The sequence below is a fragment of the Panthera uncia genome (genome assembly GCF_023721935.1).
Source record: "Panthera uncia isolate 11264 chromosome B2 unlocalized genomic scaffold, Puncia_PCG_1.0 HiC_scaffold_25, whole genome shotgun sequence".
Lineage (NCBI taxonomy): Eukaryota > Metazoa > Chordata > Mammalia > Carnivora > Felidae > Panthera > Panthera uncia.
The window spans coordinates 20,219,379-20,236,333 of record NW_026057581.1 but is presented as its reverse complement, the minus strand read 5'-3'; the positions used below and the strand labels follow the sequence as shown (position 1 = coordinate 20,236,333).

At 47.9% G+C, this 16,955-nt stretch overlaps 1 protein-coding gene across 7 annotated transcripts in view; it reads left to right on the top strand.

Annotated features, from left to right (window-relative positions):
- Nucleotides 1–16,955, top strand: part of RREB1 (ras responsive element binding protein 1) — a 179,822-nt gene that overhangs the window by 99,340 nt on the left and 63,527 nt on the right. For 6 of the 7 annotated variants that reach the window (XM_049654872.1, XM_049654875.1, XM_049654869.1 and 3 more), the window contains exons 2-4: nt 11,181–11,295; nt 14,808–14,931; nt 15,564–15,776. In XM_049654872.1, the coding sequence (XP_049510829.1) occupies nt 15,606–15,776 (171 nt within the window). In that variant the 5' untranslated portion in view covers nt 11,181–11,295; nt 14,808–14,931; nt 15,564–15,605. The remainder of the gene's footprint in view (nt 1–11,180; nt 11,296–14,807; nt 14,932–15,563; nt 15,777–16,955) is intronic. The other variant, XM_049654874.1, reaches the window with a different exon arrangement.

The following is a 16,955-nucleotide window of genomic DNA, read 5'->3' as shown; positions in this document are numbered from 1 at the left end:
TTCTGACTTCATGGCTGGGAGGAAATTGAGGACGTTGAAGAGTGCCTGCTGTTTGGCTTGTGGTGCCGAACCGGTTAGCTAGCTCCTGTTCTCAGATGGGCCAACAACAGGGCCAAGCCCCACAGCGGTGGGAGAGGGGACACGCAGAATGCAACCTCCTGGATTTTGCATGGGGATAGCGAGGCTGATCTGGTCTGCACACTCTTGTGTATTGTCTGGGCCTTGTAAAGGGAGATCCTAAAAATACCAGCCCCATCTTAGAGTGATGGCATAGAAATTTGTGTTGCGAATTTAATGTACAGCCTGGCTTCTGTCGCTCATTTGCCACCGTAACTCTCCACGGCCTTGCTTACTGTCGTCGCACCACCGTGTTCCCCGCTCCTCCCCCAGGCCTCTTACCTCAGAGATTCTGAGGAGCTAAGGGGTACTTAGGCAAGGAAGTTTTTCTTTGTCTTTTCTTTTCTTTTTTTTTTTTAGTTGACTTTGTAAAGATTTTCTCTATACTCCAGAAACTCTGGTGGGCTGTTTTGAACATCTGATCTTATCATCCTCTAAACCCATTAACCTCACATATGCTGGTGTGAGGCCAAGAGAATGAACTCCTGGTCTTGAATGGCAGGGAGGCAGTGTCCTCTGTACTCTGGTGGGTGAATTCCTTCTGGTTCCCATAAGTGGCACACAGCCCCACAACTGCCTTGATCTGCTATGAAATGGGACTTTGCTGCCATTGCCAATCCTGGATGTTCACAGGGATGTTCATAGTGTTCAGCAGCAGGTGAAAGTCCTTTTGAGCCCGGACCTAGGCATCCCAGCAGAGTTGAGTCGCATACACAGAGTTAAGCCTGGAAGGACATCAGAGGTCATGGCCTGCCTTCTACACACGAAGGATCCAGTGTATTCCAGGCTTATGCAAGGAAGCACATGACATACAGATTGCTCTGGGTTCCAGTGGCTCAAGAATGGTATTAAATGCCACTGCATTATTATGATAATGACAGTGTTAACTCAGAGTTTAACTTGAGCTACCCTAAGTAACTTCTGGGGCTTCCGTACTTTGATGAAGTCAGCTCATATTTGCTGCCGACAAAAGGCAACTACATACGTGAGCCTGGAAAGTGAGTCCTCTTTCTTGGAAGCATCAAGCTGCTCCCACACGGAGGGACAGGGAGTCCTGGTACATTGGACTTGGAGGCTTTTAAAGTTGGAGCTGAAATGGATGCTGGGTAGGTGTTGCTCAGGCATTGTTCCAAGGTTCTGGAGGCCAGTAATACTTTAAACAAGTCAAACAGCCCCTCGAAGGGAGCTGCAGGAAATCCAGTCCTTGGCCTCATGTTGTTGCATGGTCAGCGGGAGATAAAAGGACAGACTGTTGGAGGCGAGGCCCCTCCTATCACTGGATGGCAAACTGTTAAGGGAAGATAAAAGGAAAAGAGTAGGGATGTTCTTTTTGAACAACGCGAGGGTGCCTTTATCACAGGCATTCAAGTAAAATGAAGGGGGTGAGCCAGAGAGCGTCAGCTTTATGATTGCAAGCGGGCTGAAGAACTCTGAGAAGCAGGACGTGGTTTCACAGCATCCTAAAACCATTTTGTGTCAGAATATTAGTGGAGGCCAGTCTTTTTTCAACTGATATCCCCATTTGCCTGGGGACATTTGTATTACATACTGCTTAAGTTAAATGGGCCTGAGCCGGGCCCTCTAAACTTTGTGCTCCAGAAGTTTTCCCTGCAGGGGTGTCTGACCCCTGGAGACCCGGTGGAAGCATCAGACCGTCCTTGGGCCGAGCAGAAGAGCCCCGCACGGCTGTGTGTTCCCTGTGCTGCTGGCGAGGCGCACAGGTCAGCGCCGTTTGCTTTCTCAGTGACGTGTCTCCTCTTAGGCTCACTTCTGGTGCTGGCCCAATGCTCACTCAACTGGTGATCTCCCCTTTGAGATTGTCCTTTCTGTTCTTTGTCACTTAGGAAGGAAGTCTAGGGACTTGCAAAAGGTTCTTAAGGGTCAGGGTGGGGCTTTTAGTGTGAACCCACACTGAGGAGCCTGGGCCTGGCCAGTGCCCTGTGGGTGCTCAGTCACACAGAGACGAGCCGCGTGCTTTGGGCAACTCTATCCTTGTTTCGGACCCTGCTGGGCTGTTGAGAGCCGGGCCCTTTGTGTTGGTGCCACAGCAGCGCAATTAGACACCCTCCGGAGTCCAGGAGTGCAGTTGTCGGGAACTAATCACCCTCCTGGCGGGTCAGGGCAGAAACAGCCAGGAGGGCCCGTATGCCTCAGACTTCCTCCAGGACTGTGCTAATCTCCTTTCCTTCCGAGGTGCCTCTCTGTTGGTTGGCTCCTTAGTGCTGGGGCTGGGGGACCGGCCCCACTTGGCACCTTCCTCCCCAGTGCCTCATCCTGCCCTGGAAATAAGCTTTTGGTTTGGGCTCAGTGGACTTTAAGAAAAACCATGTGCTTGCTAATGTTTTTGATTGGTCGACTTGTGATAAACACTTATCAGCCTCTTATATCTCAGAGTATTTGTTTTTCTTCATAATTTCTTAGAGGCAAAACAGAGGGGGAAAGGTCACCCATTAGAGGGCATAGAGGGCAGGCCCACAGAGCTCCTGATAGTTTGGGCACGGTTGCTTCACCCAGCAGTCATTCTCAGCTGACGGTTTGTAATGTCTGATCACCCACTGTGAAATTTTGACCACAGCTGACCACTTTTCCAATGGGCAAGGGAAGAAGTGATCTCCTCCCTCTGCCTTCTCTGAGCTGTTAGGGTGGGTAGAAGCAGTTCGAACAACACTTTCTGTCTCCCATGAACTAATTTGGGTTTTATAAGGGGTGTCGTCTTGAAATGGCCCTAAATCCTGGGAATTTGAAGCCCCGGTCCCTGATTAATCACCTGCCCTAGGAATCCTTAGCTTGCATCCAGCCCCTCAGCAGGGAAAAGTGGAGAATCCTGTTCCTGCAGCCCCTTTCCCCAAGTATGTCAGAAAGGCCAGCCCTACACCTCATGGCCTGTTTAAGAGTTGCAGGATATTGCCTAAAACCCTTCTGCAAACGGCCGCTGAACTTTACTCCAGCCTCTCCTCCTCCAAGCTGTAATGTGACTGAAGGCAGCCAGACCCACTTCAGAGGAGAGTCTGGGAGTGACTGGGTGTCGGCTGCAGGACACTCAGGTTCCACAGCTGGGAGGGAAGAGGTGCTCAAGAAGGAAGAGCCAGCCCATCCCGGCGGGAGCCCGCAGCGCCAGCCTGCTTGATTAAGCAGATGCGAAGTTCCCCGGGATTTGTGTCAGACGCAGACTGAAGCTGGAGGGGTTTTATTTCCTGCTCTCCGTGTGACGTTGGCAGTGGCTCCTCTACCCCTCGCTGCTAACGGGATTGCGTTTGTGATGAATTATATCTCCTTGTTCAACATGGGGGCTGGAATGGAAATTTTTCAAGATCCCCCAACTGACCCCTGCCCTCCAAGCATTGGTGGTGCAGGAGGTGAGGCCCACGGATGAATCTAGGAGTTGGGGAGACTTGGCCCAGGGGCTAAATGAACTGGAATGTGAGGAGGTAAAGGGCATAACATAGATAGCTGGCATTGGTGGGCGCTGTACTGCCTGTTAAGTGTCTTAGTAGATACTCCTTTGACTGATCCTGGTTTTGTGAGAGCAGTATTACTAGCTTCATTTTCCAGATGCGGGCTGAGGCTCAGAGACTTAAAGTCTCTCCATTGGTGGCAAGCTGAGCTTCCAGTCCAAGACATCTTGCGCTCTTGATGCTCTGCTACTGTAATGTATTCTCCTCGTTCCTGCTTCTGGATCTTACAGGATTAGGGAGAAGGGACGGCCCTCTTCGAGGTACAGAATCTGAAAGTCAAAAGGAGGATCTAAATAATTTGGTCTCTCACCCTCTGCAAAACTGAGCTGTGGTGACTCCGCTTGAATACTTCCAGGGACAGCAAGCTCATGACTATGTTTCTTGGGGCCTCATTCCATCCGTGAGCAGCTCTGGTTGTTCAAGGCTCTGGTAAAAGGATTGTGGGGTCCCAGACCTGCTTCCTGGTGCCTCCCACCCAGATGTTGTTCCTGCCGTGGTGAACACATGAGAGGAGTGTGCCCCCTTTTCCAGAATATCTCCGGTTCCTTCAGCCATTTCTTGGTTTCCCCGACTTGGTTTCCCAGTCCTATAGCTTGCTAATTGCCCTTCTCTGAATGGTTTTTCCATGATCATCTTTGGTGCAGAGGAAGGTACCAGAGAATTTTGGAGTCCGACAACCCCAGGCTAGAATCCCGGCCCTGCCCCTCTAGGAGCTGCTTAATAGCCAGCCAGATAACCTCATCATTGCCTTGTAAGGTTTGGGGAAGGATTAAATATCCTCCCCAAGTGTGTGTGTGTGTGAAGTACCTCACACACTTTCCAGCCCGGAGTTTATGTCACAAATAGTTAATGCCCCCTAGTTATTGGGGAAGGAGGTACTCTGGAAGACATGTAATTGGATCTACACCAGACTTCTGATTTAAATCCTGTTTGCTCTTATGGCAGTGTTCTTCTTTCTTTAAATTACTCAGCCAAGGTGTGATGTGGAGGCCTCTCCCCACCCTTTCCTGATAAGCCAGCAGAGCAGATCTTAGGGTGGGGAGGGTGGGGGCTTCTAAATTCAGTTTCCTGCAGGGTGGGGGAGACATCTTCTGCCTTAGCCCAGGAAAGCCTGCCCTGCCCTGAGGGTAGGTGCCGGTACCCAGTGGGTCATCTGACCCTCTGCCCGGCTGGAGTGCTCCCTCAGTTAGGGCCTCCTGGCAGCCCGCCTCTTCTCTTCACCTGCTTCCTCAGGCAGAGTAGGGAGTCCTACACGGTTCTGCTAAGTTGGGCAAGATGGTGATGAAATACCAGATCCTGGTGGCCAGTTTAGGAGAAAAGACTAGCTCACCTGGAGAGAGGGACAGGGCCACGCTCGGTGGGCCACCGAACCACCCTCCTCCCCCGCAAAAGGCCAGGGATCTGGGTAACAAATGGCTGCCATGTGGCAGCTGTGACGGCTTCGCGAGTCTGGCAGTAGTTAGATCCTGTCAGTAAGACGTGCTCCCGGGAGAAGAGCTGCAAGGAGTGGAGTCAGCTTCTTCACAGGCTAATTTACTGACAAAAGCTTATAAGCCGGACTTTGCCCCATTTCCCCCCTCTGAACAAGCCAGCTTCACTGTGGAGAGAGAGGTACGGGAAGAAGAGTGGGGTACCACGGGTGGTTTTATCTAGCACATACCAGAAAACCTCCCCATCTTCCCAGCAGTTTGTATTTAAATAGTAAATTTGATCTGACTCACGTAGTTAAGTTTGGTAAGCAAGAACCCTGTCTTCCAAGTCAACACTTGCCTCCCTGCTGAAATTGTATGTAATGTAACAATCAAAATGTCCAAGTGATTTTTAGTTTTAAAAGAGAAACTGCTTCCAGCATGGAACCCATCACTCTCCCCGAAGCCGAAGCCGCTCCTTCCCCACACGCTTTACTGAATATTAAAATGTTCCTGTACCTGAGGACAGTATTCCTTGTGAAAAGTCAGCAGCTTGTGGCATTGCCAGTATCCACGGGAGCACCTGAAACCTGATCAGTAAAGGGCAGCCGCTCTAGGCTGCAGGAATGATCTCTTGGATTTTTCCTTCCCCTTCCGAGGGGAAGAGACATTAAGAGACAAACTGCAGGAGACCATGAGCTAGTTCTGAAGCTGTTAGGGTTCTTTAGGATTGCCTTCCCTCAGAGTTCTCCTCCCCGACTGTTCCTTCTCTCCTGCCCCTTGTGGCCCTTGCTGCCAGGAGCAGCAGAGAAATTGTGGGGGGAGGGTGCCGTGAGGGGGTCCAGGACCACCAGAAATCCCGGCTGCAGCTTCAACTGTGGAGAACATCCTCCAGTACCCTTTCTGTGAGTGACAGCTTGGCCTGTGCTTTCTGGAGAGATGACTTCGAGGGCCCAGAGCTTCACAGAGGCCAGGCTGAGTGGTTTTGCTTCCCGCACACTGTAGGCCAGCCCTGCCCTGTCTGAAGTTCACATCTGACGTGTCCCTGTTCCTGAGCAGCTAAAATAGGCCCTGCATATTTAATCCCTCCCACACATATACTTTCCTTCCTTCCTTTTTCTTTCTTTCGTTCGTTCATTCATTAGTTCGTTCGTTTGTTCGTTCGTTCATTCATTCATTCATTCGTTCATTCATTCATTCATAGTGGTGAATACAGCTGAAGTTAAAACTGAGATCTGTCTCCAGTGCCTTGATTTTTGCTCTGGGGCTATGCTAAAACAGTGGCTTCTCCCAAATCTTCACAGAAAGAAAGTTTCCCAGGGAGATCCTTCGTTTTATGTCCCCCCTCTTCCAGAATTCTACGTAAAGTTGAATGCTAGTTTTCAAGGCTGCATCCGAACCCCCCAAGAGCTAACGTACAGGTTACAGGATCCATCCCTGGAGGTATTTCTGACATAGTCGTTCTGGCGTGGGGCCCAAGCACCTGTGTTTCTTTCTTCCTTTTGGTCTTATTGCAGTATCCTTGACACACAGCACTGGGTAAGTTTAAGGTGCACAGTGTAGTGACCTGATTTTGCATATATTGAGAATCTGCATTTCTAGCAAAGGTCCGGGATGCCGTTGCATGAGGACTACACTTTGGGGTGGCCGGTGCTGGAGGTTTAGTGGTAGTTAACTTCTCACTGACTGGATGAGGCCGAGATTTCCTTCACGTGGTATTCACTTCATTTTTGATTTGTGCGGTTCTGTCCGCTCCCTCTCCCAACTGTCTGTGTTCCTCTTCTCTGGCCCCCTCCCTGCCCTGCTACTTCCCCGCCACAGACACCTTGTTGGAACCCCAGGACCTGAAAGTGTAGACTTCCCCGTCAGAATTCCTCTCGCTCCAGGCCTGCATTCCATTTGCACGGAAGCAGGAGTGACCCAGAGGATACAGATTGCCTCTGAGCTCACATCGCTGGATCAGTTGGATCCAGCCATTGGACAGACTGGGCTATTTGGGATTTCAGGCAGAGGCTGGTGGCTTCCTTCCAGTTTCCTTCTCCTTCTAGAACACAAGGGTGTAGAATGTGGAGGTCCCCCCACCCCCATCCCTTTGCAGAGCAAGGGCAGTGGTGAGTGCTTGCAGACCCTTACCCCATGTGGTGAACTTTTCAATCAGAGGTGGAAGTCCAGTCGTGCGTCCTCAGAGAGTGGAAGGCAGAGGTGAAGGTGTAAGGTGAGAGCTCCTTGCCCTCCCTAGAAATAGGCAAAAGTGGGAGGCCAGGTGCTGAGCCATCTGGAAGGGCAGAAATGCCTCAGAATATGATTGGGACAAGTCAGAGAATGTGTATCTATTCTCTCAAGCCCTGTGCCAGGAATTGCAAATTTTGTCTAAAAGAAGCTTAGTGGAGTTTAGAAACTAGATTTGCCTTGCTCTACCAGCATGATCTTAGGGGCAGTTGCTTAACCCCCTACACCTTAGTGTGCTCATCTGTACAGTGGAACCAGTACTCCTCTGTGTTGCTGGGAGGATTAAATGAGATACTGCACTTAGTGTGTGGCAAGTAGTGTTCAAAACTCATTAGCTGGTGTCATCATCATTAGTAGTATTAGTATTAATATTGCAGAGTTTTATAATAAAAACCATCGGGGGTTCCCCCAGAGGGAATGAGGGAAGCTTCGTGTGGAAGGTGGCCCCTGCAGGATTGGATTCGAGGAGACATACGTTCTGGAGGAAGAAACTGAATGGAGAGGTAATCATGGAGACTGGGCAGGAAGGCTAGAAGGTAAACTAAGGCCAGAGCCTGGAGAGCTTTGAGTGGCAGGTCAGAAAGTCTGACCACTTCCCACATATATGGTCCTGGGACCTGGGGTACTGCCCTGCCCCCTCCTCCTGACTTTCCTCTCCTAAACTTGGGCTTTGCCAAGCAGTGCATTCTCCACCGCCCACCCCGTCTTCTCACGCAGTGGGGTGAAGATCCAGAACTGGCAGGTGCAGCCCACGGTGCCCAGTTGTGCCCAGTCTGCTGGAGTGCTCTGTGCCACACTCCAAGGCTTCGTTTGACCAAAGCCCATGCCAGCGAGGGGGCAGGGTGGCCTGCCTGGGTTGCCGCCCTCTCCAAGGCACAGACTGAGCCCTACGCCAAGAAACACATCAACTTCCTGGAACTCAGAGCCGTCATCACAGCTGTGAGCTTTCAGAGCACACGCGAGACTGTCCTGGTTAGAGGAGACCGTCTTGTCCCTAGGCTTGCAGGCCAAGGAGAACGGGCATTGCTGTGGTGCGACATCCAGCCTGGTCTGGTTTTGTCTCCAGCCTAGCTCAGATGGAGGAAAGAATGTTTCCTTCCTGATGGAGCCCATCCTAAGAGAGACGTCCTCGCTGCTTATAGAGCTCCCTTAGAAGCCAGAGCATTTTAGTATCTGAACTCCTTTTCACTCAGACTCTTTGAGACTCTCCTGGGTTGGCCCCACCCGGCCAGCTAGACCGTCCACTAGGCTGTTCCAGTCCACAGATCAACCATCTCAAGTATTGTGGTCCTCTGTAGGCTCAGCGCTGTCCGTGGGCCTCTACTGTCATCCTAGGCATCTAACTTACCCCATCTGTCCTGCGGGCCTTAGGACAGATTGTAGATTTCACTGAAGAATCCTCTGGGTTTTCAGAAGCTGAGAAGCTTTGTTTCTAGACCATCTTCCCTTTTATCTTTCATCTCCTGCTTGCTATCGCTGTTGGACCTGGAGACAGACTCCTTAATCTTTTCTTTCTGGCTTTACATAGCATTGTCCCTTATCTGCTCAGGGGCTGGGGCTTGGGGGCTGGCCTTCCCTGCCCCCTCATCATCACAGATGGACCTCTGCCCACTCCAAGACATCTTGCTTCCATTGGATCTAGGCAGAGCCCATGTGGGAATGCAAATCCAGAAATTCAGCATCCTCCCTTGGGAGGCCCCGAGACCACCCCTCTAAATTCCCAGCCTGTGCTGCAGTCACTTACCCCTGCGGGAATCACCTTCTAGAACAGAACCTCTCCTCACTAGGTCTTTTTTTCCCTTTTTCCTTCTTCTTCTTCTTTTTTTTTTTTTCCCCCGCTTTCCCTGAGGCGATGGTGATAGAGGTAAGGGGTATCTTGAATGTTCTTCCAAGAACTGTCCCGTACTTTTCCACTCGCTGAGTTCTGTGAATCCCTCAGGCCTGGTGGAACCCCAGACAAACAGGGTAGTGACTCTTGTTACTCAGCTAGAATTGCAAGACATTCTAAATATTCAAATCCTTTACATCCAAGATCAGAGGATGAAAGTTTCAGGGTCAAGTGTGTTGGGGTTGGCCCTCTCCCACCTTGGTTCCCGGTGTGTATTGAGATTACTCAGTGGACTTTTTAACAGTATCTTTTTTAAATGAGGGAGGGAGGGAGTTCAAATTTTAATGAGAGTCTTAGTTATTATATTCTGAAAGTTTAAATTGCAGAGACTCATCTCTCTGATGTGTGTTTTTAACAATTATATATGGAACTGTAATTCACTTATTTGGAGATCGTGGTAGTTTCAAAAACAAAACAAAAAGACAAAAAACCATGGAGGTATTCCTCTTCAGACTTTCTTCCTAATAAAAGTTGCCACGAATGAAGAAATGAATAATAACAGGGAAATTTGGCTTGGTTTTTTTTTTGTTGGGTTTTTTTTTTTTTTTTTTTTTGCGTGGTTTTTTTTTTTCTTCCACAGTGTTTAATTTCGCCCCTAGGCATCTTTAAGTTTGGGTGGGGATGATCTGAAAAGATGTTTTGTTTGTGCATTTCTAAAACCTCATGGGCATTTTAATAAACTTGACTTGATTCAGAGTTTAAAGGAAGGTGGGTTAGATGTCAACTAAAACCAGGATTCTTATCCTGCTTATCCTCAGATGAGTGTCTGGGGCCCCTGAACTCTTGATGCGGAAGGGAAATGTCGACTGTAGAGTACGTGCACTTTCCTGTGGGAAGGTCCATAACTTTTATCACACCCTTCAGGAGGTTCTCATCCCCCAAAACCATTGAGAATTATTGGGGTAGTAAGAAGGATTCCTCAAGACTTACAGGGCCTCTGTCCCATTCAGGGGCTGTCCCTACAGTTACTCCTTATTTCTTGATACTTTCTTCAGAATCCAAAGAACTTTTCAAAAGAGAAGGGGGCAAAGAGACAAGATGGAGAATCGAAGCAGTGAGGTGGAGGGAGAGTGTTTGTGGCCTCAGGAGCTTCTTGTCATGGGTCGGTGGCCCTTTCTCACCCCAGCTGACCAGTCCTGCAGGGGGCTTGCCTGCCCTAGGTGCTCAGGAACTACAAAGTGAGGAACATTCAAGGTGATAACTAGGTGTGTGACAGGATTGAGCACCTTTCTCCAGACACTCCGAAAAGGGGGATACGAATGAAAAGGTGGGCCACGCCAGGGTTTCTCGGCAGGGCTTGATTTATGTCTTTCTCGATCTTCTCCGTTTAGCTGCGGGAAGCCATTTCCAGAAACCAAGAGAATGTGGCTGAAGGCTGCAGCTCTGGAAATCCTGCATTCCTTTGCTCGCTGACTTTGTAGAGGGCCAACTTGCTCCCAGGGAAGGGACTTGAGGCCCCTGCACCCCAGAGCAGACTCGCTCAGACTCCCCGAGGAGCCTGTGTCATTTGAAAAGCTTTCTGTATACCCCCTACCGAAAGGAGAAGATACGTGTTTGGTCCTATCTGAACCGTCATGGACACTTCCCCCATCACTCAGGAGAAGATGCTCTAATCTGTCCTTTACATTAAGAGACTGTTTGGTTCCATGGTGTTTACTCTCTTCAGCTGTCTTCTTTCCACTCTGCTGCTGATAGCACTTAGTGCTGTCTTGTTCTCCTCTGCCCTTGAAGCTGGCAGCATCAGCATCTGCTCTTAATATGCCCCTAGATGCCCAGAGCTCTGCCTGGGCCAGTGGTCCCAGCTGCCCTCATGTGATATGGCTCCTGACCTGCTGGGGCGTGCTAGGGGGTTCTTGCCTGTCCAAGGCACTCTCGACTCCGGTGGATGCTAGCGGGTAGCTCTGGGCGGAATCAGCCTCGGAGCTGGAAGGAAGCTTGCTTCTGCGTGCAGGCGGGGATGGGAAATGTTCTGTTGCCCTTAACTTGTGCTCTCCCGGATCCCCGGGAAAAGAGATCCGGACACAGGATCGTTTCTGCCTGGTCTTGACTCCCTCTTCATGCCACCTTTTCTCATTTTTGCAGGCTGCTCCGACTCTGTACTGCAGAAGTGGTGGCTTTGAGGTGTGACCCTGCCCACGCCTGGGCCAGCGTCTGCTCCTCGGTAAGGAGGGCCAGCTTGATAAGACGAAGAAAACAGGTCAGTTACACTTTATGGACTCCACTTGAGGCCCAGTAATTTCCAGTGTTGAGTCTTCCTTTCCCTCCCCCTCCCCCCCCACATTCCCTATGGGTTGCCCTTTTTCTTCCCAAGGTCCTCCTGAGGCTTTGACGCAAAACCACAATGAAATTGTAACTCTGAGTTGCGAGCTCTTCTGATCCAGTGGGCCTGAAGTGTGGGATGAGAAATCTCAGAGGGTACCGGGTATTGGTCTCACAAGAAGGAGTGCTTCAGACAGCAGAGCCCTGCTTCTCCCTCCCCGCCGCCCCCTGTCGCCCAAATTCAGGCAGTTTGTGTTAAAAACTGGAATGCCAGGCCAGTCCACTTGGCCATGTGCATGAAGATGATGACTTCTTTTCTTATCTGTGATTTGGGAACTCCATCTGGGTTCCCAGCTCTCTCTGGTTCCAGTTGGAAGACATTGCCTTAGAATGGGGTTAGTGATTTTTAATTTGTTTATTGTTAAGATTTTATTGGTGGTGGTTATTTGCAGTGTTAGGGCTGATGTGGAGGGTGGCGTCAGGGAGCAAAGGAAAGAATGAAAATATTGAGACTATTAATATCTGTAAAGAAAAAAATGTGCTTTGTAAATGGACTTCAAGCTGTTCAACTTCTCTTTCATCGCTGAGATCAAATCTCAGAAGGTTTAGGTTTGTTAGTTTGGGTTATTACCCCAGTATAGCCCAACGTCAGGTATAGGTAGGTAGAACTCACTAATAATCCTGGCCGACTGGCCTCTGGGTAAATTAGCGCATAGATGTGCCTTAATGCTAAGGTGGATTTTTTTTTTCCCCCATAACCTGGAACAGTGAGCTACCTTATTTTATGCCAGGACCTCTCCCTTCTTCCCTGCTGCATCCTTTCAAAGGGAGAACTCAAGTATAAGATGCAGGAGCACACTGGAGTAAAAACCTGTGCTGGGTGTGTAAGGCTGGTTTGTGTTGCTTCTGAAACAGCAATTGAGGGATGAGTCCAATGACGTTGCTCTTCTTTTCAAACAGTGTAGCTGGGGGGTTCATTTTACTAATTGCACTTTCCAGATTGAGACGAGAAGAGTCTCTATTAAAAAAATAACATTGCTGGGGCACCTGGCTGGCTCAGTTGGTTAAGTGTCCGACTCTTTGATTTTTGGCTCAGGTCATGATCTCACAGTTCATGGGTTTGAGTCCCATGTCGGGCTCTGCACTGAGGGTGAGGAGTCCGCTTGGGATTCTTTCTTTTTTTCTCTCTCTCTGCCCCTCCCCTGCTCGCACTGTCCCTCCCTCCCTCCCTCTCCCTCTCTCTCTCTCTCTCTCTCTCTCTCTCTCTTTCTCAAAATAAATAAATAAACTTTAAAAAATTTATTGAAAAATATATACATATTGCTACTTACATTTAAACTAGGTAAAGGAAGTAAACACAGGTGATCTTTGTGTCATCACTGAGTAGTGTCAACGCTTTACACTTTATCCCAGGAAAGGAAATAAATGTAGCAAATGTCTTCCTGCCCAGTCAAAATGGGAAATAACAAGTTTGTGTGGCTTTTTTCTTTTCCAGTTGGAATTAAGCCTTTGCAACATTCAGCCCTTATGTTGGTTAGTGTAGTGACAATGGCTAGGTATTGTGTATTTAAGACACTTAGGGAGTTTGTAAGAATGTATATTGGATGTTATAATGACTGTAACAAAAATTATCCCTAGTAATCTGGCTCTGTAACATGAATGTATTTTTGTTACTTCTCATGTTGTCCGTTTCTCTCCTCTCCATTTTCTCAGTGAATCGAATGTAATTTTTACAACTTATAAAATTCTACGTTTAGTCCTAGAGGTGTTTACTCTAACCTGTTCCCAGATTTCCATAAATTCTACCACATTTTCCTTTTTTCCTAGTATCAGGACACAAGCAAGATTACCTTCTAAACTCCTCCTATGAATCAGAAAGGTTAACTTGCTTTTTACTGACATAACATAATTACAAAAAACAGTTTCTGGCCAGTTATTTTATAATTTACTATATATTACAACTATGGGGGAGGGGTTTTAGTATCAAAGGTATCCACATATTTGAATCAAACAGATGATTGTCTGCTGATTGATTGCAACACCTCTAGGAACCAATGGTGCTTTTAGAGATGCAGGTGTGCCTGTGTATGTATGCCCACTTACATGTGTATGTTTGTGTCTCGTGGTTTTCCCAAGAGAGAGAAATCTCCCAAATAAATTTTCAAAGACCGTTAAAATAAGAAGTTTGAAGCACAATTTTGAATGGTCTTCTGATGGCGAAACCACAGAAGGACTGCAGTTTGGCCTTTGCTTTAATTTTGGACATAGCTCTTCTCTCTTTATAGGAAAGATGTGTGGGGTAAGACGAGGTGTATTGTCTCGAGGTGCATGTTTCTACAGTTAGTCCTTTTCATCCCCATTTGGAAATCCGTTAAGTCCATATCTTCAAAATGGCTGCCCACAAGGAAGGCACGTTTTGTCTTTTGGCTGGAAAAGTACCGTCCCTGAGATTCTCTTCGGCTCTTTTGCTAAGGTTTTAGCTTGAGACTTCTGAGCTGACAACAACGTGGCTTAATAAAGTTATGTCCCCAGGCCCTTCCTGCTCTGCTTGCTGCTGGCTGCATTGGTAGCTCTGGGTGTTACCGTTTGTCATATCCTAGGTCATGTCCCCTCAAGTTGGAGGAGGAAACCACAAGAAATCATGTTCTTTCTGGTGGTGTTCCTGAGCATTCACTTGGCTGCCGAGATGATGAGCTTGATCTTTGACTACAAGTCCAGTAGAGGACATGTGGAATTTATCAAGGCACAGTTAATATAGGTCAGTATAGGATCGGAGGCTTACTGGCAGGGCTTTGGCTCTAGATAAAATGAGGGAAGTAACTTACCTGCAGACTTAATCTGAGGCCATATCACAGCCATGGTAAGGCATGTAACTGGATGGCACTTCTCAAAGGAAGGTAACTAGAAAAGGCTGCAGAAGTCAGTTTTGCAATGGCCACGAGGTGTGGCGGGTGTTCCGGTTGGTCATGCCGTTCCTGTTACCAGCTTTCTTTGAGGCCTGACCTAATACTACATAGTCTAGTACTAAACTACGAGCCTTTCGTGAATTGCTTTCCTGCCTTATCTTCAGTCACTTTTAGGTAGAGGTGGGAGGGGGGTCAAGTAGGAGTCTGAACGCTCGTGGGGGACTGGTGTAGAGTATGGAGGGAAATTCAGTGTGTATGTAGTTAAGAGCTCCAGAAAGTAAAATACCACAAAATCGTTTTGGCTGTTGGGAGTGACGGTGACAGCACTGTAGGGAACATCAGTTAAGGTTGAAAAACAACCACAGAATGTGGTTTTGGAAGAAAGACATGACTTTTAAAATCGCCTCCCTTTTGTTCTCCCTGTATTCTCATGCATATAGTGGCCTGAGATTACAAGTAAATGGCATCAGTTTTTTCTTCCCTAAGTGAAAAGGCATTCACTGATTTTTTTTTTTTTTTTTTTTTGCCTTTGCTTCCCTTCCAGTGTCAACAAGTGATACAAGAGAAGAAAAAAAAGAAGTGAACACAGACTCATTTCCTACTCCACGTGGATGATAGCTATAGCGAGAGAAAACCTCATAGTATATCAGTTGGGGCAGAAAATGGAGGTAATTGGCAGTGGGGGCTGGGTTTTCCTTCCATCCATCTTCTGGGGTATAGGTACATTACCTACTCATATATTTTAAGAAACGTCCTTTTTATGTTGATTTGAAGTTTGGTTATAATTCTGAGAGGATTGCCTTCTCAGTTGTCGTGTACAATTTGGGCTCCCCATTAAGAGCACTGAATTACAGCAGTGGAGTTACATGAGACCTAAAGGTTCTCATCATAAGTTGTTAAGTCTAGAACATTCCTGTAGTAGTAAATGAGCTTGGTTTTTAGGAGGGTGCCGGGCAAATGTCAGCTCCCTGGGCTGACAGAAAGACTCCAGAGCCTTTCCCTGCTCTGTCTAATGAAAGATTAGGAAAGGCCAGGAGACCTGCCTCTGCTAGTTTGGGGGGTTGTGTCAGTACAGATGCACAGAAAGGAAGCGAGGTTATCAGTTAGTCTTTGTTATGACAGTGCTTCATTTAGATGAAAGCTTCAAGTCATTATGGGCACGAGTGTCAGCTTGAACTGAAGAAGCGGGAGGGCCTTCGGTGTTTTGGCCTGACTTATGGTTATGGTAGCCATGGCCAGTGCCACCGGGCTCTGACAGGGGCTAAACCAATTGATCACAGCAGCGATTTCCGATTTTCAGTTCTATGGCAGAAGCTTCTTAGAAGCTTAAACCCTTGACCCAATGACGTCAAGTTCGCCCATTGGCTTGGAAGGTTCAGACTTGTCTTCCGTCAACACCATGATGTCAGCAGTAATGAGTGTAGGGAAGGTCGCCGAGAATGGCGGGAGCCCCCAGAGCACCAAGTCCCCCACGAAGCCTCCAGGACCAAATCGGATTGGCAGAAGGAACCAGGTAAGCTCCTGTGCGCTAGCTGGTGACATCTGGTGGCTTCAGTCTATGAGAACGTTGGGTGAAGTTTGTTCCCTTAAGCCCCAGCTTCCTAAGCCAAAACCTCGGACAAGCTCAGAACTAAAGGGACATGCCGAGAGGCTTCAAGAGTGAACTTTTCCAGGCTTATGTCAATTTCTTTCATGGAAGAAATTTTCTCTGCGGTGGTGTCAGTATTGGTGGAATCCTTATTCCCTGCCCTTTAATTTGATTTGAATGCAAGCTGTCTTCACGTGATGGCCAAGGCAAAGAATTGGACTTATTCCTCTACTGTGATGTAGTTCATTTCCTTACTCACACAGCTGGTTAATTGGGATTTTAAAGCCACCACCTTGATTTCTTTTTTTAAGTGTCTTCAGATCAGGTAGCAAATAAGTGTTGGTTTTGCTGGATCTCCCATTCAGCTTTCCACCTTTGACAAAGCACAGAATTTGGCTTCAGAGAATACCACTCATGGGGTGATTTAGTCCTCTTGAGTTTTTAGTGGGCATCAAATCAGGAAGAGTGGGGAAGAATAAGGGGGCGGGCCAGGATTGGAAGGGTTAATTAATGATGTTACAAAGGTCTAAGGCTCCTCCACTGGGAAATAAAACAGATCTTCTAATTAACGTACAAATGGGGCACTTGAGAAAAAGTTGTCACTCTTCTGGTAGCAGTGTGTTCAAGGAAACTCAGGGAGCGAGGCAGGGGGTGTGTGGTGCTCATTTCTTCTCTGAATCCGTGTAATCTGAACTGATGACTCCACATTTAATTTTTGTTTTAACTTACTTAATGGGTTTACACCAAATCCTCAGGGGGGAAAGGCAGTCTTCTCAGTTCCTCTCAATGCCAGGGATGGACTGGAAAGTAAACCTGTTGGGCTTTTGTGAATTCATTTCCTTTTTTATTAATAATCCTCAAGTGACTGTCCTTATACAGAATTGTCTGAGCACTATCCATGATGGTTTTCTATAAATTCTTAGAAGTATGTTAATTAAGGCTTTGGCTACCACTTGTCCTCCAGGAAAAATCGTTCCAGCCTAAAACCCACTCCAGCAGCATAGGAGAAGGGTCCGTTCATTCCCATCTTCCTCACAGCTGAAGACTTAGCAGGGTTCAGTGATGTTTGGAGGGTTGGAGCATTGATACCTTTTTCTCTCTTTT